This window comes from Macaca nemestrina, chromosome 13, assembly GCF_043159975.1.
Source record: "Macaca nemestrina isolate mMacNem1 chromosome 13, mMacNem.hap1, whole genome shotgun sequence".
NCBI lineage: Eukaryota > Metazoa > Chordata > Mammalia > Primates > Cercopithecidae > Macaca > Macaca nemestrina.
This window is the reverse complement of record NC_092137.1, coordinates 27,064,804-27,089,276: the sequence shown is the minus strand read 5'-3', so window position 1 is coordinate 27,089,276 and position 24,473 is coordinate 27,064,804. Positions and strand designations below refer to the sequence as shown.

Here is a 24,473-nt window from a genome sequence, read left to right as displayed (position 1 = left end):
CAAGGTGGGCTCCACGGGTGAGACTTTCAGGCTCTGGGGCAGTCAGCGGGAGGAGATATTTTTGGACAACAAAGACGCCACCAAATCACAGGCTGGTGGGCAGGGCAGAGGAGGCGCCCCACCCCCTCGCCCCCCACTGGCCTGTCAGTCTGGCTCAGCCGTGTGGACTCCCAGCTTCTGAGCTATGGGAATAGAGTCTGCACAACGCAGGGCCCCAAAGAGCTCTCATGGCTTCTGGTTCTTTGGCAGGTTCGCTGGGTATGGGGCACTGAGTGTCCTCCCCAGCCAGGGCAGAGCTGGCGGCAAGCCTGGGGCACTTCTTGCTGCTATAGCCCAGGCAGCCCCTCCTCTGGGCCTGGGTGGAGAGGTTAATTTGGGGAATGGACACAAGGAGGGAGGACTGGAGAGTCAGAGCCTCAGGAATGCCTAGCCAGAGCAGTTCAGACATCGAGGACAGAAGCTGCCAGGGGAAGCTGGCTCTGAGGAAGATTTATTCGCTCTGAGGCTCTGCAGGGAGAGACGTGTGGGGAACACAGGACACAGGCGGAGTCCTCCCCACAGCCTGCATCTGTCCCCTGAGCAGGGCAACCTGGATGCCAGGCTGGATGGAGGGGAGAAGGCGATGCAGCCGCACTGTCAGCCTCCATAGTGTGCGGGGAGCCGGCACCTCCTATCGCACCGGCTCTGACACGATGCCATCAAAGCCCTGCTGGCCACACTTCTTGCCGGCCACCTGGCATCCGAATCTCAGTGCTTCCTGCACGCTCCTCCCTGGAGGAGGGACAAGTAACTAGGTCAGCCAGGTGTTTGGGGCAGGGACGGGTCCCAGTCCTTTTCCCCTCCTGCTGCCATACTCACCCTGGGAGAGGCTGAAGATGACGGAGGCATTGAAGGTGTCTCCAGCCCCCAGGGTATCCACCACGCGGGGTGGCGGGAAAGCATCCGAGTGGATCAGTTTGCCATCAGGGCCCAGGGCGTCGGCGCCCTCCTCAGCCCAGGCACAGACAAGCACAGCCCTGTAAGACAGCTCCACTCACCTGGGTGTTAGCCCACTCCATCCCCCCAGCCATGCCCCCAACCCCAGGGTGGACCCCTGGAGTCCAGGCTCATCCTGTACCCCCTAGAGCCCCTTCCTGGCTTCCCCAGCTCACCCTTTCCTCACACGACCATACAAGCCCCTCAGGGCTTCCCCTGCTGACTGGAACCCCAAGTGCTTGGCCACATCTTTGCTGACAAACACCTGTGGGCAGTGGAAGAGAAGCTGGTGGTCACTTCTAACTCTTCACTCACCAACAGCAGCCTGGCGTTCCCCCATTACAACACGACTCCCCTAACACGTCCACATAGATCCAAACATAGCATCTCACTGTCCCACGGGAACGTGGTTTTCTTTTTTCTTTATTTTTTGTAAAGACAGGGTCTCCCTGCGTTGTCGAGCCTGGTCTCGAACGCCTGGCCCCAAACGATCTTCCTGCCTCAGCCTTCCAAATTTCTGGGATTACAGGTGTGAGTCACCGCACCCGGCCAGAAACACATTTTTATTGATGCTTATATATAATAGAATACCTAAATTGTGAAACAAAAGCCCTGGTCCGTTTGTTCTCCGATTAGTGGATTGAAAACCACAGAAAGCCTTGAGCGCCACCTTGGGGTGGAATCTACCACCGCCGTGCTGGCTCCCCGGAGCAGTTTTGCTGGGTTTTCCCACAACTGTGTCCTGTAGGTATGGTTTCTTCATCTAGAAAGCAACGGGGCTCCCTCAACCCTACCTACACTTTAGAATCTCCAGAGGAAGTTTTGGTAAAAACAAAAAAAACCACCGAAGCCTTAACTCTACCCATGCCAATCAACACCAAGATGGTGCGGGCTCAGGCACTGCGATCCTCCTGCCTCAGCCTCCTGAGTAGCTAGGGCTCTAGGTACACACCACCCTGCCAGGAATTTTTTTTTTCTTTTTTTTTGTATAGAGACAGGGTCTTGCAATCTTGAACTCCTGGGCTGAAGTGATCCTCCTGCATTGGCCTCCCAAGGTGCTGGGATTACAGGTATGAGCTACTGCTCCTGGCTCATTTCTTTATTTTCATAGAGACAGGGGTCTCACTATGTTGCCCAGGCTGGTCTTGGACTCCTGGCATCAAGCAGTCCTCCTACCTCAGCTTCCCAAAGCGCTGGGATTACAAGCGTGAGCCACTGCACCTGGCCTGCATTCATCTTTTTTAATATGCAGCCAAGGTTGAGGACCTTGGCTGGATGGTCTCCAACCAACTTCTGCTATGATGCTGGACTTATCTCCCAAATTCCATTTACATCCAGCCTTTTCAAAAAGAGACTCATGTAAGTCTCCTTCCCACCCTCCCCTCACCCCTAGCAGCCCCCACAACCTGCCAGACACCCCTGAGTTGGAAGAAACCTCAGAGAACAGTTGTGTGTCCTCATTCTGCAGAGGAAAAGACTGGGGAGCCCCAGAGAGGAGCTGCTTCCACACAGGCTTGCCCTGTGGCTGTCTAGGCCCTACCCAAGCCCTCTGGGTATTCTTACACCATGCACCCACCCGGGGTGGAGACATTCTACTCCTTGGTCACTGCTGAGACCTGCACTGGAGTCCAAGGCTAGGGGTCTACCTCTTTGCTTTAACCCCCATCCCCCATCTTCCAACGCCACCAAACCAGGAACCACTATTCCAATTGTGGTAGGCAGGATTAAAGGACTCTGGCTCCCTTTAAGAACCAAATTAGGCCAGGCGCGGTGGCTCACGCCTGTAATCCCAGCACTTTGGGAGGCCGAGGCGGGCGGATCACAAGGTCAGGAGATCGAGACCATCCTGGCTAACACTGTGAAACCCCGTCTCTACTAAAAAAATGCAAAAAATTAGCCGGGCGAGGCGGCGGGCGCCTGTAGTCCCAGCTACTCGGGAGGCTGAGGCAGGAGAATGGCGTGAACCCGGGAGGCGGAGCTTGCAGTGAGCGGAGATCGCGCCACTGCACTCCAGCTTGGGCGACTAAGCGAGACTCTGTCTCAAAAAAAAAAAAAAAAAAGAACCAAATTAGCCAGAAGTGGCAAAGAGAGGCTGAATGGGGCACCCACCACGTCTCCGTAGCCAAACAGCTGAAAGAGCTCCTCTCGTGGCTTCTCCACCTCCACGGACACCCGGATCTTCTGCTCTGGAGGCTGCCTGGTGTTGTGAGCGTCTATCCGCTGCAGCATCTTCACCTGCTCCGATGCGTTCCGGCCCTGGGGCAGGACAGGGCAGCTCAGGACTGCTGGGCACTGCCTGGTCAATCTGGCTCATTCTTCCTGCCCTGCTGAAACTCTGGGTGCAGAGGGAGAGGGCCTCGGGGAGGCTGGGTTAGAACCCCATCCTAAATTTAAAAATTCAGAGCTGTCGTGGACCTTGAAGATCTATCAACCAGCTACTCCATTCCACAGATGAGAAGACTAAAGAATAAAAGAGACTGTGAAAGACCTACCATAGGTTAAATGACGGAGCTAGAACTCAGGACTTCTTAGGATTTCCTCCCACCCAGACTCCAAAACCTCTCTTGGAGTAAAGGCTCTAGTTCTCTTTACTGGGAGCTGAGTTAGGCCCTGTCCTTCCTGCTTCCCCAGAGGTAATGGGTCAGGCCCTAAGCAGTCAGACGTCCGCCAGAGGCAGAGTTGGAGGTGGTGGGGCAGCCCATAGCACAGAAAGCACAGGACTTTGCCTGGAGCCAGCTGTGCCTATGTTCTGCTGTGTGACCTTGAGTAAGTCACTTAATCTTTCTGGGCCTTAGTTTCCTCACCGGCAGACATAAGGAAGGATGGAGAGGGAATGAGGGGGTTGGATTCATTTATCTCTAAGGTACTTCATGGTTCAAAGAAACCAAGGAGGCAGAACATGTGGAGGAGGCTGGCAGGTTGAGCCCCTCAAAACACAGGTAAGGCAGGGCTTGCCTCAATGTGGATCCACTTGAACTGGGTCAGATCAACCTTCTCAAAGTCCGTAGCAGTCACATCTGGCAGGCTCCTAGGTCACAGGATGGAAAGGACAGAGAAGAAGGAGCATGATGGGGTCAGCCAGGACCAGGATCTCTAACTGGCAGTTGTGGACCCTGTGCCTTCACTGCCAGCAGCAGGGCAGGAAGCTGGATCCACAGCACAGGATTCTCAGGCTCAGCTCCAGAGTGGTCACTGTTACAGTGTGCTGGGGTGCCCCTTCCTGAGTTTGAGGTTATGATTAAATTATCTCAGGGTAAACTGAACAGCAATACGTGTCAACTGGCCAGGTCTGTGTGCCTTGGAGACTGCATCTCCCAGAATGCACCAAGAGTGCCAAGCCTACACTTCCCAGAATCCCTTGCAGCAGCACGTGGCTCCCACTGGCAGAGCCCTGGGCAACTATAAAGCCCACGACCCTGTGCCTGGGCTTCCTGGTCCCCCTCACTTCTGGCGCTCCAGCGTTGGGGTTTACCTATGGCACCCCTGTCCTGAGTTTAGTAGCTCCCTGTTGCAACCCTGAGGTCAAAGTAGTTAGCACTAGAGGAAGACTTTCTGTTTGGCTGGTTTAGGAAAGGAGATCCCCAATAGGGGTCTGCTCCTGAGCCAGAGACCTCAGCTCAGCCAATGTCTCTGCTCCACGTTCTATAGCCGAGTCTTTCCTCTTAACTATAGCTGTGTGATCTACCTGGCTCTTTTGGAGGCTGCTTCCTCACTGATAAATGGGGCCGAAACCCCCAGCCTCCCTGCAGGCTGCTGTAGTTACAGGTAACGTGTGTGAATGTACCTGGACTGAGGCCAGTGGGCAATAAACATTTCTCTTCAGAGCTCCTCTCCTGTAAATAGCTATGTTGCGTCCTTGATCAGGGTTACTACAGATTGTTGCTTAACAAGCATTTGACTAGGATTGCCCAGTGTGAAGGTCACCTGTAGCACATATGCCTGCCTACTCACTCACTGCACATATGGAGCCCAGGGATGGCTGCCCCTCCTCCAGGTCCAGCAGTCAGGCTGGGCAGTAGGGACAGCCTGAACCTCAGGGCTGCTGGGCTTGGGCCCTCTCAGCTGTAACAGTACCTGGCACATACTAGGTTCTCAGAAAACTAAACCTCTAAAATCCTGCAGGAGGGAGTCTGCGAGGGATAAGTTTCTAGGCCCATGGGGCCTCTCTTGAGTGGCCTGGGACCCAGAAGGGAAGGATAGCCCCTTCCCCCAGGTCAGCACCATGTTAGACAACCCCAATCTGCTGACCCAGTGTTCCCTTTCCCCTCTTTCAGCAATGGCTGTGAATGGTGTGTGGCGTGTGTGGCCTGGCTTCATCATGCCGAAACCTTTAGGGGGCTCATCTCTTTTACACACCCAAACCCCTGCTCCTTGGTGCCATGCTGCAGGCTGGCAACTCTGGGGCTGACCCTGGAAATCCCAGTGGGCCCCCCCAGCCCTTCTTAAGAAGGGTTGAGGCCGGGCACGGTGGCTCACGCCTGTAATCCCAGCACTTTGGGAGGCCGAGGTGGGCGGATCACAAGGTCAGGAGATCGAGACCACGGTGAAACCCCGTCTCTACTAAAAATACAAAAAAATTAGCCGGGCGTGGTGGCGGGCGCCTGTAGTCCCAGCTACTCAGGAGGCTGAGGCAGGAGATTGGCGTAAACCCAGGAGGCGGAGCTTGCAGTGAGCCGAGATCGCGCCACTGCACTCCAGCCTGGGCGACAGAGTGAGACTCCATCTCAAAAAAAAAAAAAAAAAAAAAGAAGGGTTGACTGCCATCTCCCACCCTTCTGTCCTGAGAACAGTTTCCCCGCACCCACACCCAAGCTGCCGATTAACTATTTAATAATTATGGAGGAATCACGTCATAAATTACATTTTATATAGGCCTGCCTGCCCTTCTGTGGTGTTGACCAAGGCCAAGTCACCAGGCATAGCAAAGCCCATCCCTTCCCACCTCACTTTTCCCCTAATTGAAAGCAATTAGGAAATCACTGGACATTTTGGCAGGGGAGCAATTTCTGGTACACAGAAGCCACAGAGGGGGCAGTTGGGATGCCCACGGTGGCGAGTAAGGGAACTGATTGAACCAGCTGATTGGGGGGTTGTAGCGGGGCGAGGCCAGGGGGCCTTACGTGTCATGGAGCACAATGGTACGGTTGCCATTGGAGTTGTTGATGATGCAGCAGGAGCTGGGGGTGTCCCCCTTGCTCTGCCAGGCCACCTGAGACACGTCCACACCCCGCCGCCTGAAGTCGGCCACCAGGAAGCTTAGGGTGGAGGCGGGGCCCGGAAAAGGGTAAGGAGACACAGATTAGAGCCTGCAAGTGGCCTTGACCTCTAATAGGAGTGGAGAGAGGGTGCTGGAGCACACGAGCCTCTAAGAGAAGAAGAGTCCTGTTCTGGGAGTTTTGGTGACGGCGGCAGCAGCTGGCAAGGCACAGACAGTTGTACAAACCTGTCGTAGTATAGGATGGTGCGGCTACCACTGGCCTCGTTGATGATGACCGTGGCGATGGGGACGGAGCCCGTGGTCTGAAAGACCGTGTAGCGTAGGTCCACAGAATAGCGGCGGAGGTCATCCAGGACAAAACTGCCAGGGCGGAGTAACCCGAAGCGGGTGGGGTTCGACAAGGGTTTTGGGGACTGGAGGGTAGCTGGCAGGGCCACTAGGGACCCTGAAAGGCAGGGGTGCAAGCAAAGGGGCTAGGAGAGAACTAGGAATCATATTCTTGCCACAGGTAGTGCAACAGGGCAAGAGATGCAGGAGTGCAGAGCCTGGAGTTCAGAGAGAGAAACACTAAGGGCCATCCTTTTAGGTCTTGGCTGAAGCACGCTCCAATCCTGACTGTTTTTCAGTCCAACTCAAGCTGGAAAATATTTGCTCCTGTTCGTAAAGCTAGACAGGACCCTAGAACCTGTACCCTGTTTGAACCAAGCAGGTGGGGGCACCGTGGCTGGTTTCCTGCAATGCCCAAGCAGGATTAATAATTAATCTCCAAGGCAATACTTTGCCCCCAGCTGTCCTCCACAAGCTCATCCATGGTGCTGTCCTCTCTGAGTCCCTCCTAGTCCTAATGCTGTGATTCCTGTCACTCTCTGCCTGCCTCCAGGAGGCCCAGCCTGGAAGTGGTGCTGCCTTGGTGAGCCAGCTCACTGCTCTGTCCTCCTGCAGTCAGGTGAACGCTCCTGGGCAATTAGCTGGCTCCCCGTGCCTGATGCCATTCAGTGTGGGCCTGGTCCAGGACTCTCTCTCAGAATGCCCTCCACGCAGAGTGAGCCCCGGGGCAAGGATAAGAGGTCAGCCCCAGCCCTTCTAGCCCTCTCTGGACATGCACTGTTCTGTGCTCAAGAACTGGCAATTATGCCCAGCAGTGCAGCCACCATCCTGGCCAGAGCCCGCTTTCAGCAACACCAAAGCTGGATAATACAGATCTGCATGAAGATACCAAGTCAGGGCATCATCCCTTCACTTACAACTCCCTTAAATAGTAGCTTTCCCAAAGCATTGGAAATATGGTTTGGTTTGCCAAATAACGTTTGCACCCCAGTGCCTGGGACATGGTAGGTGCTCTCTAAATGTTTGTCAAGACATGGGGAGAATTCTGAATAGCCCACTCATCAGCATGATTGCTGTGTAAATGATAGTCGACCACCCTAAGCCAGAGCCACAGTCCTGCCTCCAGCTCAGAGGAAAGGAGCTATTGAAGAGGTTTAATGAGTCACCAGCCCTTGGCTCTGAGCCGTCCTGTCCCATCTCACAGGGCAGATTCTCTCCCTCTATTCTCTTCCTGCCAGTTCATCAAGGCAGGGAGTTTGGCTGTAACTCAGGTGGGTGGACTCTGCCGGCAGCCCCCTTCAAACCAGGGTTCAAAGGGCTGCCCTTCACAGGCCAGCAACCTGGCAGCCTGCCCCGGTGCCCACAGTGTGCAAAGTGTGGGCCTCACCTCCTGATAAGTGCTTGCTGAGTCGGCAGCGCCAGGGGTCAAAGGGTTCTGAGGTCCCTGCAGCAGCCAACATGGAGGGCGTGCATGAGCCACTTAGGGCTATAGCCCTGACAGCCGGGGAGCTGGAAGGTGTGGGTTCTGAGCCCAGCTTTAGCACGTGGTTTCAGGGTGTCCTTGAACAGGGTACTCTCACTGCTTCAGTGAACAACAGGGACATAAGCACCAGCCCTGCCCCTCAGCTGGGACAGAAACTACGGGCCTGGACCTGGGGGCCGTGGATGGTGGCCATTCCTGAGGGAGGATGGGTACTGTGTGTCCCTAACTGTCTTCTGCCTCAAGCACGGCCAAGATAAGGGACTTAAGATAAGGCAAAGGAAAATCCGCCGCAGAGTCTGCAGGAAGCAAGGAAGGAGAAGGGAAGAGGCTGAAGCAGGCTCCAGGAAGTGTCCAGGAAACAAGCTGTGGCAAGGAAAGCTTCACAGGGGCAGCATCAGCCCTCAAACCACAGAGAGGCCGTGCCAAGGCAGGGCTGGGAGTCTGGTGCTCCACTGTGCCCCCTCCCCGCATTTCTGCCGGACACAACCCATTTCTAATCCCCCACCCACCCAGGGTGGACACATCTTTCTTCTCCCCCCACGATGCAGGCAGGCCTTCCCCAGTGGACTCTCCCTCCTGGACTTACTCAGCAACATGGCCAGGGGCCATTGAGCCCATGAAGGCACAGGGGGCTCCGAGCAGGGAGAGAACGGTGCAGGAGTTGGACGCGTTGCCTCCGCGTTGCCATCTCTGGGACAAGCACCTGCAAAGCAAAGGGAGGGTCCCTGCAGCCCCAGCAGGCTGGTCCCAAACACAGTCCCCTGTATAGGGGCCTAGAGAATGTGACAGCTGGGGACTCTTCTCAGAAATCATCTAGGCCACCGTCTCACTTTGTACCTGGGGCAGCCGAGGCCGGCCAAGGGAAGGAGCTTGGCTGACAGTGGTGTCTACCTCCCCAGCCGAGGCTAAATTCAAGCTCACAGCAGTTCCTTTCGATATTTCCATCTATTCCTAGGGCATCAGGAAACCACTCACTTAGGTCCATCACTATTTGAGAGCCCACTAACTCCAGGTCATCTCCTCCTCACCTTTTACCCCAGTCAGAGCTGCTCTGGAGGCTGCACCTTTGGCCTCCTCCTTGAGTACTGGAGCAACTCCAAGGGCCTTGGGGACTAAGTGCCTCTTCCCAAAGGTATCACATTTACATCTACCCCTGTCATAGGAGTGTCTACTTCAACAGAAACTGCAGAGCTATAAAATCAAATGAGTAAGACAGGACAGCAAACCTGGACGTTGGTCATTTAAGAAGTGGCAGCAGGGAGCACTTCTCCATCTTTACTAAGAACCGATCAAAAGGAAACTAACAAGACACACATGAAGGGCTACATTGTCATTAGCAGCAAAAATGATAACTTTCACATACAGGGTCAAAGCACTGATCCTCTCACAGTGTCACTGGAGCCAAATGAGAAGTCATTGATGAATGTTATTACTTTTGAGGTAAGAATGGTGTTGTTATTTCTATTGTGCCAGATCCAATAATAATAATAATTGTGGCAGTTTACAATGAAAGGAACAGTACCAAAGAACCACTAATTAAGAGAAAAAACTGAACCAGAATTTTTAGGCCAAAGCATATTTGTACACAAAACTTCAGTTTTGGGAAAAGGGGAGCATGATGTCATTAGAAAAAAATTATAGTAGGCCAGGTGCGGTGGCTCATGCCTATAATCCCAGCACTTTGGGAGGCCAAAGCAGGAGGATCACTGGAGCCCAGAAGTTCAAGACCAGCCTGGGCAACAAAGGGAGATTTTGTCTCTAAAAAAAAATTTAAAAATTAACTGGGTGTGGTGGTGCATACTCAGGAGGCTGAAGTTGGTGGAGCGTATGAGCCTGGGAGGTTTAGGCTGTAGTGAGCCATGATACTGCACTCCAGCCTGGGTGGCAGAGTAAGATCCTGTCTCAAAAACAACAATAACAACAATGACAAAGGATAGTAATTTTTTTTTTTTTTTGAGACAGAGTCACTCTGTCACCCAGGCTGGAGTACAATGGCATGATCATGGTTCACTGCAGCCTCAACCTCCCCTGCTCAACTGATCCCCCCACCTCAGCCTCCTGAGTAGCTGGGATTATAGGTGTACATCACCATGCCCTGCTAATTAAAAAAATTTTTTTGTGGAGATGGAATCTCCTTATGTTGCCCAGGCTGGTCCTGAACTACTTGGCTCAAGCGATCCTCCTGCCTTGGCCTCCCAAAGTGCTGGGATTATAGGTATGAGCCACTGCACCCAGCTGGTCAAAGATTTTCAAGCTGGCTGGGCGCGATGGCTCACAACTGTAATCCCAGCACTTTGGGAGGCTGAGGTGGGAGGATCACGAGCTCAGGAGTTCAAGGCCAGCCTGGGCAAGATGGTGAAACCCTGTCTCTATTAAAAATACAAAAATGAGCCAGATGCGGTGGCAGGTGCCTGTAATCCCAGCTACTTGGGAGGCTGAGGCAGGAGAATCGCTTGAACCCAGAGGGTGGAGGTTGTAGTGAGTTGAGATCACGCCACTGCACTCCAGCCTGGGCAACAGAGTAAGACTCTGTCTAAAAAAAAAAAAAGAAAAGAAAAGACTTTCAAGCTGAGCTTTACAGAAATTTTTATGAAAAGAAAGGAGGAATCTTGAGGGATCTGTGACTTGATCAATAGTGAAGGACAAAGCTGACGTGGGAACCCAAGTTTCCTGACACCAAAGCCATTGCTATTTACTCCGTATTTTAAAACTAAAAGTAGTTAGGCCCAAGCTTTGATGAGGTTTCTAAGAAAGGGTATAGAATTTTACTCTGGGACGGCCAGGCACGGAGGCTCACGCCTGTAATCCCAGCACTTTGGAAGGCCAAAGTGGTTGGATCATGAGATCAGGAGATCAAGACCATCCTGGCTAACACGGTGAAACCCCGTCTCTACTAAAAATACAAAAAATTAGCCAGGCGTGGTGGCGGGCGCCTGTAGTCCCAGCTACTCAGGAGGCTGAGGCAGGAGACCGGCATGAACCCGGGAGGCGGAGCTTGCAGTGAGCAGAGATCGCGCCACTGCAGTCCAGTCTGGGTGACAGAGCAAGACTCCGTCTTAAAAGAAAAAAAAAAGGAAAGAAAAAAAAGAAAAGAATTTTACTCTGGGGAAACCTTCAAAGTCACACTGATATTTCCTGTGCAGAAATGCTCAGCTGAAGGCTGGGCACGGTGGCTCACACTTGTAATCCCAGCACTTTGGGAGGCTGAGGCAGGTGGATCACCTGATGTCAGGAGTTTGAGACCAGCCTGACCAACATGGAGAAACTCCGTCTCTACTAAAAGTACCAAATTGGCCGGGTGTGGTGGCACATGCCTGTAATCCCAGTTACTTGGGATGCTGAGGCAGGAGAATCACTTGAACCCAGGAGGCAGAGGTCGCAGTGAGCCAAGATCGCACCATTGCACTCCAGCCTGGGCAACAAGAGCGAAACTGTCTCAAAAAAGAAAAAAAAGTGCTCAGCTGAGCAGGGGGATGCTTTCTGGAAGTCTCTCGTTGGTATGGACTCTGGGAGGCAGGGGACATGTCCCGGGGTCTGGCTGAGCTCCAGGTGGCAGCTCCCGAGAGTCCCCAACTGCCTATGAAGCACAGAGACCCTGGGACAGGCGGGGCTGAGACACCCAGGAAGGTCTGGGTCCCCACTCGGATGTGCTTCTCTGGGAGGCACAACAGTCCAGGAGCCAGGCTGCAGGGAGCCAGAGCCATGGGGCTGTGGGGGAGGCATGGCCTGGAGGGCAGGGAGCAGGATGGATTGGGGAGGGGCTCTTTAGAGAGGGACCTCTCTCAGTGCCCACCTTCAGAACCTGCCCCATCAGTGTGGGCGCTAGCAGGACCTCCTTCCCCTACCTTCCTGACAAAATTAAGCTGAGAGGAAATGGGACTTCAGCTCTGACAGAGGTGCTGACTTTTTCCCCAGGCTCTCCACGCTCCTCGGAGAACCCGTGGCCCTGGAATTTGCACTGTTCCCCTGAGATGAACCCAACTCCTCACTGAGTGCCATGCCCTGGGGCTGCCTCGACCTTGCACAGCGGGTTAGATCCACACAGTGGCATGCCTGTGCCCCTTCCCCACCGTCCCTGCACCCCTGGCAAGGGGCCCTAACCTCTGGCAAACCAAAGTAAAGGGTCAACTCCAAGAACAGCAAAGGGACAGGGTATACAGGAGATGACAGAGGGCAGGGACCCTGGACTCCACGCTAGGAGCTGCAGCTGCTGCTGTGCCACCATTTAACTCTGTGGCCTTAGAAAACTTCTCCGAATCTTCAGCTGCTTTATGTATATAAAAGATTTCACTGATCTTTACACAGTTTCCATGGGCTGCTGGGAGGAGAGTATAAAATAATATATGTGATGGTGCTTTGTGACCCCAAAGCCTGGGGAGTGCTGGGGTCTCTCACCTCAGTTAGCCTCTCAGTCATCAGTGCTGTCGTGTCTTTCTGGAGTTCAGTCTTGAACTGCCTCTTATCCAGTTCTTAGCTGGGACAACTAATATAGCCCAGGAGCAATTCTCAATGTTCTAAGCACTCACTGACTGCACCAAGAGAAAGCTAGTGTCCCGCCCCACAGAAATGCCTTCACAGCATTACAGCATAACTAATGGTGGGGCCCTTAGCAAGAGGAAATACAAGAACCAATAAGCCGGGTGTGGTGGCTCATGCCTGTAATCTCAGCACTTTGGGGGACTGAGACGGGCAGATAACTTGAGGTCAGGAGTTTGAGACCAGCATGGCCAACATGTCTCTACAAAGAAAAGCCCTGTCTCTACAAAAAAAAAACAAAAGCAAACAAACAAACAAAAAGCCGGGCATGATGGCATACGCCTGTAATCCCAGCTACCCAGGAGGTTGAGGCAGGAGAATTGCTTGAATCCAGGAGGCGGAGGTTGCAGTGAGCCAAGATCGTGCCACTGCATTCCATCCTGGGCAACAGAGCGAGACTCCATCTCAAAAAGAAAAAGAACCAACAAATCAGCTGGATGCAGTGGCTCACGCCTGTAATCCCAGCACTTTGAGAGGTCAAGGCAGGAGGACTGCTTGAGCCCAGGAGCTCAAGACCACCCTGATCAACATAGTGAGAAACCATCCCTACACAAAATTTAAAATACAGCTCTGACGGTGACGTGCGTGTGTAGTCCCAGCTACTCAGGAGGCTGAGGTGGGAGGATCACTTGAGTCTGGGAGGTCAAGGCTGCAGTGAGCATGGTTGCGCCGCCACTGCACTCCAGCCTGGAGGACACAATGAAACCCTGTCTCAAAAAAAAAAAAAAAAAAAAAAAAAAAAAAAAAGAACCAACAAGTGACTTCAGTTTCCAGCAGACAACTGAGAAGGATGTTTCCACTACTAAACAGTGTTCACTGACCTTTGTGAAGAGGACTTCTGGTAAACTCCTCTTGGAATTTAGCACCAGGAAAAAGCTTGCTGGGGCTCATGAATCAGTTCTATCCATACATAAACCATGACATCTCATGTTTGCCTCCAGTACCAGCAAGCCCTGAGCTATAGTCAAAGCTCAAATACCACGGTCTTAAATGTTCTGCAACAGTGTAACTGTACATACTTTTTACTGTAAACTACCTCAAATCTTTCTCAGGAATAGGTGCGAGATATGTGTGATAAATAAGTTAGAAGTAAATGTTGATGAGAGGCAAGTGGGTTTAAAAAGAAGCAGCAGAAGCAGGAAACGGGTCCTGCACCTTGGTAGCTGTGTGCCCCTGGATAAGCCCCTTCGTCTCTGAATCTATACTTGCTTATCAGTAAAATGGGGATCCTGATGCCTGACACCGTCCCTAAGTTGAAATGGAAATTGGCTAACACAATGCTATTAAATCCTGGGTCGTCTTATTAAAGACCTCATTCCTTCCTCTCTTCTCTCATACTGGGAGCCCCCCCAGGACTCCCGGGTAGAGGGCGCCGGTCCGGCCTTGAAGCTGGGCTGTCAGGGCCTCACTGCGGGGTCTCTGCAGCCTCGGTCGCTGGCACAAATGCTGGACTGCAGCAGCCGCTGGGGTCCCCTAGGGGACCTGGGCGCCCCTACCTTATCTCTGAGTCCTCCTTAGGGTACTTGTCCACCAGGCTGATGACGTCCAGCACCACTAGCCCCACGCACAGGATCTGCTTCTCTTCCATGAGGCTGATCCCAGAGCTTCCTGCCCGCCCGACTGACGGGTTCCTCCCGGCCTCTGCCTGTTATCCAGGAGGATGGTGTCCTGGCTCCCAGCTGCCCTGGCTCCTCCTCCGCGTGGGAGCTCCTCCTCCAGGGAGCCACCTGCAGCGGCGAGGGGTGCAGGAAACGAAAGGAGCTGGGCCTTTGCTCCCGACACCCGAAGACCCAAGCTGGCCTGGGAAAGCCAACCCGGAGGTCTTGGCCCCCGGTCTTCCCGTAGCAGGTTGCCTGGGCCTGCAGATGGCAACGCCTCCCACTTCTCAGCCTCAGTTTCCTCGCTTGTCAGATGGACTCGGAGCTGATGCAAACCTTTCTAAAGCGCGGCTAAGCGATCTCGAGTATGCAAAGAGAAAATGCGCTGGAAATGCGCTACGTGCCCCGCCCTCTGCTGCACCTGCGTCTCGGACTCCCGACCCTGGACACGCGAGGTAGAGCTGGGCCTGCATCTGCAGCCCTGCCTGAAGACCGTGGTCGCGGCTGCCCCGCCCCGCCCGGGTTAGTCCCAGCCGAGGCCACGCCTCCGCCGCGGAGCAGCGGGACCCGCCGGGTGGGCGGCAGCCTCACGTGGCGGGAACGCCGAGCGCCCCCTGGCGGACGCCGGCGAAATGGGCGGGACGCTAGGGAGATGTCGCAGTAGCCGGGCAGGCGCCGCTTGCTGCCTGAGCCAACCGCCAGCAGCCCCGAGCCGGGCGGAGGCGGCGAGCGCAGTGCGGTACCCGGGGTTCCCTCCGGAGGCCACGGTCTCTCCCGCCCCGTGCCCTGTGCACGCCTGGCAGTCCCCGACCCCGTACCGGAGCAGAACGGTTCGTTTAGTTTTTTTTAGAAAAACCAAGTGTCTTTATTCATGGATCGTTTAGTACGGCGGTGGGCGGCGCCCGCGCGGGGGAGCCTGGAGCCCCAGGGACTCTGCCTGGAGGGCCAGTGGAGGGAGCGGAGGGTGCGAGGATCGGCTCTTCCGCAGGCCGGCCCTGGAGGGGTTCCGGGGGTATCGCGCCAGGCCAAAAGTCTCCATGGGCGGCCCCGGGCCTCCCTGAGCCGGCGCGCCCCGGGCCTGGGGAGAGGCCCCTCTGGGCGCGGTGCCGCTGCGGGCCCGGGTGCGGCGCTCGCCCAGGGCTGGGTGCTGCGTCCCAGGCGGGACCCCGGGAGCCTGCCGCCCCCGCTGTCTCTTCAGCCGGCGTAGACACGTCGGGCGGGACCCCAGTCTACGCGTGTTCAAGCTCTGGGTCCCCATAGAGCAGGGCCCCGCTGAAGATGGTGAGCGGCTCCTCCGAGTGCGCCAGCTGCCCCATGACCAAGTCGACGCAGACCGTGTCCCCGGCCTGCAGCGGCAGGATGAGGCTGAAGACGCCCAGGGCGCCCGGGCTGGGCTGGCTCTCGGCCACCGGCTTATTCTCCAGGCCCTCAGGCTCGTAGCCGCCGGAGTCTACGCGGGCCACGCCCTGGTTGGAGCGGGACAGCACAGCCTCCACTTTCTCGTGCCGGTGCCCAGTCAGCACCGCGCTCAGCAAGTAGCGTCCGGCCAGTGGCGCTGTGAACACGCCTGGGAACAAGGATAGCAGTCAGGGGGGCCAGGGAAGCTCCGGGGAGCGCACCAGAACTCCTGGACTCCGGAGGGACCCGCTGGGTCTTTTCCCCTCACTGGAATGCAAGCAGCAGGGAACTTGGGGCTTTGTTCACTATGCATCCCCAGCCCTTAAAACAGTGCCTGGGCAGGAGCAGACCCCAGTAGAGATCTGCTGAATGAATGAATGAATGAATGACTACTACTTCTCCCCACTGGCTGAGAATGAATAAATGAAGAAAGAGCCGAGGTCTCCCCAAATCAGAGAATGAAAAGATTCACACTGTCGGAAGAGGCAAGAATGGGAAGATAACACTGCACACCTTACCCATTTCTCCAACTGTTCAACCCAGCCCCTCCCAGGCCTACCTGTCTCTGGATCATAATAGCCTCCATCATTGAGCAGGACTCTGTCGAAGGGGACCGTGCCTGGTTCAGACCGGGGCAAACTCAGGGCAGCTGAAAATGCCACTCGGGGCACAGGGGCTGCTGGTGCCCCCTCCACTCCTGAGCAGGAAGGGTGGGTGTTAAAGGGGATGCTCAGGGCAGAGTGCCAGCCCCCTTCCCCTGCTGGATCCCCAGCCCAGGGCTGCCCGAGGACCTCCATCCTCCAACCCCTAGTCGCTTCTCCCCCAAGAATCAAATGAAAGGCACTCACCCTGTTCACCTTGAGGACCTGTGAGAAGAGGAAAGGGAGCAGTGAGAAGTAAAGCAGCTCTCACTAAGTCACTCAGCAAACATCTGCTGAGGCTCTCCTGTTGTGCTGGGTGCCACATGGACTTCAAAGAAGGAATTGGGGTATCAAGAAAAATAGGAATAGGTAGGGTCCATTCTGTTCAACTGCTGGGCCATCCCAGCTTTTCACACCCCGGTCAGCCATAATAGTCTCAGCTTTAGTCTCCAGTACTGCAGTGGGGCCAACATTATCCATTAGCCTCCTATTACCCATTAACCAAACACAGTGACTATCACAGTTCCTCCTCACTTTCCTCTGATTTTCCCTATCAGTCAAGTAGGACCCAATTCCCCTTGTCAAGTTCAGAGTGGAATGTCAAGCCTGGGGCTGCCAGAGGGGGTCAGGGTTGGAGGGTGGGCAGTGGCAACCCTGACTGCAGCAAGGGTCTCAGTGCACATACCTGGTGGCCCGATGGGCCCCTCTTGCCCGTCCTTGCCTGGCGATCCTGGAGGTCCAGCAGGGCCTGGGGGCCCCTGCAGCCCAGGAGGCCCTGGGGGCCCAGCCTCTCCTGCAGGCCCTACAGTGACAAAATTGAGTTGAAAGAGGGCCATAAAAGGAGTTTCCAATGGGTAAGGAAGGTGGGTGGTGGCTTCATGAACAGGGAGAAGATAGATGGAACAGGTGGAGCTTTGCAGACTGAGGGGGCGATGGGGTCCCTTGCTGCATATGCTGGATCCCTGGCTGGCACAGCAACATCCTCTCTCCACCCACAGGCCTAGTGAGCAGCCAGAGGGAGGGCAGGGAGCTAGGACCTTGCATCCTCTCTTGCAGGCAAACTCTAACACCTGGAATAGTGGTTGGGGCTGCAATTCATGCTGGGAAAAGCAAGGAGAAAGCAGATGAGTTGGAAGCTGGGCTGGGGGAGGGGGAAGAAAAATAAGGGGCTTGAAAGGGGTCCCCTCATGCCTCTTGTCCCCTCACCAGTGAGGTCCTTCAGGCTAAGCTGGTGCAGACGGTCCTCCAGGAGCTGTAGGGAGCTGTTAAGGGCACCGAGCCGCCTGCCCAGACCCGCCTGTCCCCCCACCAGCTTCTCCAACAGGGCTGCCTGCGTCTGGCTGGTGGTGTTGGTTTCCCGTAGCCCGGCCCAGAGCCCAGCCACGTGTCTGGAAAGGCCCTCGCGCAGGCCCTGCAGTCCCCCAGCCACAGTGTCCAACCGTTCACAGACACCCTCAAGACGGCCCAATCGCCCCTCTAGGCTGGGGCACTGGCCGGCCTGTGCCTGTCCCTCCTCCAGGCCTCGGAAGCGCTCCTCACTCTCCGTAGCATGCTCTGTGGCCTCCTGCTGCAGCCTATTAATCTCAGAAATAATGCGGTCTTTGGTGGCCCCCAGGTCAGCCAGATCAGCGCCCTGGCCCTCCACAGTGGTCTGGAGCTCATTCAGTGAGTCATTGAGGGAGCTGAAGGTGAGAATAACCTCAGAAAGCTCTCCTTGCAGGGCCTGCAGGGCTGAGCCTGAGCTGCCCCCAAACACGCTGAAGCCGTCCAGGGGCCCACGGCTTGGTCCCCCAACACCTGGACCAGCCCCAGGACCCCGAGGAGGCAACAGGGGGCAGGAGCAGCGCTCCACACCATCCCGAAGGCGGCCTAGTTCCTCTTGAACTCCACCACAGGCCCCACATCCCTCATCCCCATGGGCCTGCAGCAGCCCCTCCAGTTGGCCTAGCCGGGCCGCAGTGAGATTCAGCCGTAACGTGAACTCTGCAGCTGTCTCGTCCTGGGCATCTACACGATCCTGGAGCCGGCCCACAACCCCTTGTAGTCCCTCCAGCATGGCCTGCCGGGCCTCCCCCGCTGCTTCCACCGTGTGCAGGCCTGAGCCCACCAGCCGCAGCTGTCCCTCACTGTCCAGCACCCTGCGTTCCAAGGCACTGAGGATCTCGCTAACCTGAGAGTCCTGCTCCCCAGGGGCCCCAGAGCAGAGCTGCCCGCATGCCTGCATGGCCCCTGCCACCTGCTCCTCCAACAGATCCAGCCGCCCCCCCAGCTCCCCGCTCACATTGGCCAACAGCGCCCCCAGCTGCTCTAGTCGGCCCCGGGCAGCAGGCAGCCAGTGGCTCAGCCCCCCAGGAGCCCCAGGCCAGCTCTCCTCCTGCTCCTCCGAGGGGCCCAGGGTGGAGTTGAAGCGGTCCTCCAGGCGAGACAGGCGGGAGGCCAAGCTGGTGTAGCCTGGGGGATGGCCCCCCTGCCCCGCAGCTCCTCCCAGCTCTGTGCCTCGCCGCCCACTCAGCACTGTCACTGAGCCGGCCACCACATCCAGCCTGCGCTCCAGCTCTGCCAGTCGCCGGCCCAGCTCTGGAGAGCAGCATTCCTGAGGGGGCCTGCGTCCCACGGCCAGCCCGGGGAGGTGCCGTTGCTGCCCCTCCACGGAGGCCAGCAGCTTCTCCAGCGCTCGCAGCCGCTCCCTGTCCTCCTGCTGCTGCCGGCGGAAGCCATCCAGCCCGGCCAGGCACACGGAGCAGGACTCCTGCAACCGCTGCTCCAGCTGCCGCAGCAGCTCCTCACTGGGGCCCGGAGGGGCTGAGGCTGGGGCTGGGGCCCTGCTGCCCCCACTGCTGCTGCTGCCGCCATGATGGTTGTTGAGGTGACCCAGCTCCTGGTCGTGGGTGGAGACGCGGGTGTCCAGGAGCTGCAGCTGGTGCTGGATCTCGTTGAGGGTTTCATGCACCCCAGGGCGGGCAGCCGCGTCAGCTGGCTGCTGCCTCCCGTTGAAGGCTGTCTCCACAGCCCTCTGCACATCCTCTGCCAGGCGCCCGCTCAGTCCTTGCAGGACGCCCCGCAGACCTTGCAGCTCCTTGGTCAGGCTCTGTACCTGTTCCTCCAGCTGCTGCACCTTCTCTGACTCCCCAGGACCTAAGGAGAGGGGAAGGCAGAAGGCAGAGAGGCTGGACCCCAGAGTTCAGGGCCCCTGCTCACCCCAGCTCCAGCAAGGGTAAGATGCCCAGGCTGGCTCTGTCTCTCCTTTGGGTGATTTTGGCAAGATGAAAAAAAGGAAACTCCATTAACTGAATGCCTCTAGGCCAAATTTGAACATGACTCTGTTCTCCAACAACTCCCCTGGGGAGATACCATGAACTCTTCCCATCATATAGGCTGGGAAACTGGACCAGAGATATTAGGAGCCTGACTATGGATCACAGGTTTAATAAGTGGCAATGCTAAGTTTCAAACCTCGACCATCTATCCGGCCCCCAGGTCCACGTCCTTTCCACCTGCCCAGAGTGCCTCTTAACTTCTCAGAAACTCTTTCCTTTTCTGTGAAAGGATAATGACACTCTTCTGTCATGGGGCTGTCAAGAGGGGCGAAATGGGAGTGTAGGGGAGGCACTTTGGATGCCACAAGAGCAGCTACCACTGGGTGACACTTCCTTCCCTGCAACACCATGGGGACAAAGAAGAGGCTCTGTGGACGGTGAGAGTTGGCCAGGAGTTCCTGTTTGCATAATTATAGTACGGCTATCTCGGGGCAGGGAAACAGCACATCCGGTGTGCAGCAAGCAGGAGGGAAGGCAAGCCACAGGGACTGCTGCATGCTGGGACCTGTGGTCTACAGAGGCCATGGAGGGGTCTGGGATCTGTAGTCAGGTGCAATGCATGCTAGGATTTGTAGTCTCAACTGTCTGTCCCCATGGACCAAGCTTCTCAAAGGAATGCCCCCTTCTCCTGCAGCTGTTTGAAGGATCTTGGCCACATGTGGGCGTGTGCGAGCACCTTCTCTTTCTCAGCCTTCTTTTTCTGTCTCTCCATCTTTTGCGTGCTCGCTGTCTCACACACAAACACCAAGAGAGACACACACACACACCCACACACACATACACACGCACGCGCGTGCGCGCGCACACATAAACACACACACACACACACACACACACACACACACACACACACGGGCAGGGAATCTCTGCGATCTCACTAACTCCCTTCTGCCCCTCTCTTCTTTCTGGCATAGAGCATGGGGGATTCCCCCAGCAGCCTGGCCCCACATTTCCCATTGCATCGGATCACCATCTGGCACTTGCCGCCCTCGAAGCAGCTCCCACACTCACCTTCTCCCCCCAGTCCACTGAGGGGGCTGCCCGCACTGGAGCCAGAGAGGTTGGGGCGGGCAGGCCGGGGCAGGGGCCGTGGTGTGGAAGATGCAGGCCCCAGCGCTGGAGCAGGACTCTCAGCACAGTCATCGCCCCCATAACCCTGACAGCACCTCCACTCCATGTCGGTCACTGTCTTGTAGGCCACACGGTAGCGAGGGCGGAGGAAGCGGCGGTACCTGGCAGAGGCAGAAGGAGGCCTCTTTATTCCTCCCTGTATTGTTAGTGACCCTGGTCCCTGTCCCAAGGGGTGGGCAGCTGCTGGTGGGCATGGCCTGTCCCTCAGGCTGGGTCCCTCTTACTGTCCAACATGTGGCCTTGCTCAGCTGACAGCTGTCAGCTTTTTGGTCAAGGGCTAAATCCCTGCTCTTCCTTCCCTTGCCCTGCGCTGAAACCTTGAACTCCTCTGCTTGAGCCTGAGCCATCCCAGAGAAGGCATCTGGGGCTGGCGCGTGAGGCAGGTTTGCCCTCAGTCTCCCACCAGCCAAACTGTTGTCTCGGTATCTCCTCAAAATGGCTGCGACCCTAGACCCTGTCCTGCCCTTGCTCCCTGCTTTGTGCAGACTCCCTGAGTCAGCCACCCACCATCTGCCCTCACCCAGTTCCCACCGAGGGCCCATTCCCCGGCCCTGGGACTCACATGATGCTTTGGGGACACTGGGGTTGGCCCCAGGCACAGGGCTGGTACTTGACATATGTCTCCACTCCATCCTCAAGGACACAGCTCACTGTCCGGGTCACCACATAGGCACACCAGTTCCTGTAGGTACAACCCCCTCTGGGTCCAAGGACCAAAGATACACGTCCTGGAGGAGGGCCCAGGGGCTACCAGAGGGGCTGAAGAAGGCTCCAAAGATGCAGGGCCCTTGGGGATCAGTGAGAGCAAGGACTTTGGCAGGGCCACCCTCCCTATCCCCCACGCTTTCCTGTGTAGCAGGGGCAGATAAAGACTTTTCAAGATGGGGAGTGGTGCAGAATGGTAAACCACAACCACAGAGCAGTCAGCCCTCATGGCGGTGAGGCCCTGGGGAGCCTCTGAATGTACACGATCACGTGTGTCCCTTTCTGGGCCTGTCTCAGTCCCCAGTTTGGCATGCCGTGTGCGCACAGCCAGGCTGGGCCCTGTGGGTGATCTGAACACTGGCTTCCACCCCACCCCTCCGGGAGAGGATGGGCAGGCCAGCTCGGGGTTAAGTAGAGAATAAGCCATTGATGAGCCTGCCCCTCTTGCAGTTCTATACTCCTGGCCCCATTCATGCCGGCCTCTGATCTGTGTCTGGCTGAAGGGCTGGAGGGAACAGAGTGGGAGTGGTGTCAGAATTATGGATTACTAGATGGGGCCAAGGGAGCCCTAGAAGGGGACAAAAGGTCTCCCTGAGGCTCTAGGGCTGGGATACAGAGGGCAGCTGGCAGGAAGGCCTGGCCTGCTCCCCTCAGGGCAGCTTCCCTGGGTATATAACTGCAGGGCCCCATGGGGGCATGTGGGAGCAGACCCCCTAGGTGACCCAGGGAGCATATATGTTCAGGGGGTCCTGGAAAAGGTGCTGTGGGAAGGTGGGCATGTGAGGAGCCACCTGATGGATGGGCTTCTCACTCCCCCTCTGCCCTGCATTAGGGGACACAGCCCAGGGCAGAGAGCCAGGCGGAGGTGGCATTCTGAGCCCCTTTTCACCACCCAAGCCTCGGGCTGGGACCCAGACTCTTACCTGTGGCGGCTGGCTGGCCGGGGGGCGCTCTGGGCCTGGGGCCCCCCGGGGCTGATGGCCCCACCGGACCCCGTGTAGAGGCTGTAACCTCGAGGAGGGTAGCTGGCGGCCCCCGCAGCTGCGGTCAGCAGGCAGCAGAGGTAGCAGCTCCAGAGGGTGCGGGGGGCCATGGTGGGGCGCTCCACAGTGGCCCTCAGAGACTCATCCCGCCCAGCCACTGGCTCCTCTGCCGGCCCCAGGGATGCTGCTGCTCCACAGGACAGCGCGAGCCCGTCCTGTCCGTCCCAGCTTCCTGCTGGCAGCCCCTGTCCACACGTCTTCTCCTTGGCTGCCTGGCCTGACCCCTCTCCCCTCCTCTTTCCTCCTCAGCTCCTGTCCGTCCCTGCTCGGTTCCTTCCGCTCTTCTCTTCACTTCTGAGGGGGTTTGTTTTCTGTGCCCCCTCTGGCCTCTGGTCCCTGCCCCTCTCAGGAGCTGCGGCTCAGAAGTTGCGTCCTGGGCTTCCGCCCCCTCGTCCCAGCTGGCCCTCTTCTGGTCTCCCTGTCCTCTTTCCCTGATGACCGGATCCTGGGGGTGACAGGGCTTTGCCCCTGTGGCTGTTCGGAGGCACGAGAGTGGCCGTGGGGCGGGCCCTGGCCTCCTCCTCCCTGCTGGCTTCCCTCCCTTCCCCCCTGTCTGGCTGGCGGTCCTGCCTCCCCCTTCCTCCCCCCACCTCTCCAACCATCGTGCGCCACATCTGCTTCTTGTTAACTCCGGGAAAGAGGGAAAAAAAAGGAAAAAAAGAAATGTGGAGTTGCCGCTGGGCTTGAGGCCAGCCTCTCAGATGGGCCACATGGAGCCAGGGCCAAAGCTGGGAAGGAGGCCCAGGGCTGGTCACTCCGACGGGGAACGGGAGCCAGAGTCGCAGCTCCCCTGGGGCTGGAGCAGGCCTCCCCTGGGGGAGAGGGCCCCAGAGAGGGAGCCCAGAGGGGAGGGCAGGATGGAAGGACTGGACAAGGGAGAATGAACTTGGAGAGCTCAGCAGGACTTCACTCACCATCTAGTCCAGCAGTCTCCTTTTAGAGATGTGAAAATTGAGGTCAGAGTGGGAGAGTAACTTGTCCAAGGTAACACAGCAAATCAGTGGTAAGGCTGAGAACACACATTAAATACCAGGTCAGTGACTTGGGAGAAAGGAGGAGAGGAGAATGTGCTACTGGGCCAGGAAGGAAAAGGAGTCCTTACTCCACTGAGGCAGATGGGAAATCCACAGACGACAGAAGAGGAAGAAAGGGCTGGGTGTGGTGGCTTACGCCTGTAATTCCAGCACTTTGGGAGGCCAAGGCGGGCAGATCACAAGGTCAGGAGTTCAAGACCAGACTGACCAACACGGTGAAACCCTGTCTCTACTAAAAATACAAAAATTAGTCGGGCGTGGTGGTGTGCGCCTGTAATCCCAGCTATTCAGGAGGCTGAGGCAGGAGAATCGCTTGAACCCAGGAGGAGGAGGTTGCAGTGAGCCAAGATCGCGCCACTGCACTCCAGCCTGGGCAACAGAGCGAGACTCTGTCTCAAAAAAAAAAAAAAAAAGAAGAAGAAGAGGAAGAAAGGCACCTAGCAATGGGGAGCAGGCTTCTGTCAAGCAGGAGAGGGCACGTGGGCAGGAAGACGAAGAACCTTTCTTAAAGGGATAAATGAAAATGGGTCCTGGGCTTGTTTTGGTGACGGTCAGGCCATAACTGGGTGGAGGTGGGGTGAGGTGAATCAGGACTGACCTCTAGAGCAGCAGAGGCAGTCAGTCCCTAGTCTGGAGGTGAGTCTGATAGCTCTCAGTGACAGGCAAAGGGCCGTCAGCCTGACCTGAAAGTTCCACCTGCGCCATCTTGATCTAAAAGCTTGGTCCCTGTCACCACCTGACCCTCAGTGCTTGACCAGGGTCTCCAGGTGGTGGGATGCTTTGGAGAAAGAAACGGAAGCACAAGACAGAAAGGAGACAGGAGAATGCTGTGTGCCAGGCACTGCGGAGGTGCCCAGGTAGCAAAGGCATAGGTAAGACTCAGACGCTGTCCACTTAGGAGCAACTGAGGTTGTTGGAGAATGGGACACAAGCCCCCAAACAGAGAACTGTCACAAGCCAGGACAGAACAAGTGCCAAGGGGCAGGAAAGAGGGATGATGTATGTTCCAGCTAGGAGGAGGGAAAAGATAGCTGCCTGAGGGAGGCAGTCAAAGGAGAGGCTGGAAA

General features: G+C 56.5%; 2 protein-coding genes across 7 annotated transcripts; both read right to left on the bottom strand.

The window, feature by feature from the left end:
• Positions 1–474: 474 nt before the first annotated feature.
• On the bottom strand, positions 475–14,634 carry LOC105479765 (ketohexokinase). Of its 5 annotated transcripts, XM_011738002.3 has the most exons (10): positions 14,474–14,634; positions 14,036–14,266; positions 8,590–8,706; positions 6,419–6,553; positions 6,096–6,230; positions 3,931–4,003; positions 3,085–3,231; positions 1,152–1,240; positions 859–1,016; positions 475–771 (listed from the first exon to the last, which is right to left on the bottom strand). In XM_011738002.3, the coding sequence occupies exons 2-10, from the start codon at positions 14,125–14,127 to the stop codon at positions 671–673; spliced, it is 1,047 nt and encodes a 348-aa protein (XP_011736304.1). In that variant the 5' UTR covers positions 14,128–14,266; positions 14,474–14,634; the 3' UTR covers positions 475–670. The 5 variants fall into 5 exon arrangements, with proteins under 5 accessions (XP_011736304.1, XP_011736302.1, XP_011736306.1 ...); XM_011738000.3 differs by having other exon boundaries at positions 14,036–14,634; XM_011738004.3 differs by lacking the exon at positions 6,096–6,230 and having other exon boundaries at positions 14,036–14,633.
• Positions 14,635–14,917: 283 nt separating this feature from the next.
• On the bottom strand, positions 14,918–22,907 carry LOC105479767 (elastin microfibril interfacer 1). 2 transcript variants are annotated; one of them, XM_011738010.2, is made up of 8 exons: positions 22,253–22,907; positions 21,187–21,306; positions 20,505–20,725; positions 17,383–19,311; positions 16,862–16,978; positions 16,384–16,401; positions 16,095–16,232; positions 14,927–15,704 (listed from the first exon to the last, which is right to left on the bottom strand). In XM_011738010.2, exons 1-8 carry the CDS (start codon positions 22,420–22,422, stop codon positions 15,367–15,369), a joined length of 3,051 nt encoding a protein of 1,016 aa, XP_011736312.1. In that variant the 5' UTR covers positions 22,423–22,907; the 3' UTR covers positions 14,927–15,366. The 2 variants fall into 2 exon arrangements, with proteins under 2 accessions (XP_011736313.1, XP_011736312.1); XM_011738011.3 differs by lacking the exons at positions 20,505–20,725; positions 21,187–21,306; positions 22,253–22,907 and adding an exon at positions 19,630–20,490 and having other exon boundaries at positions 14,918–15,704.
• Between the last annotated feature and the right edge of the window lie 1,566 nt (positions 22,908–24,473).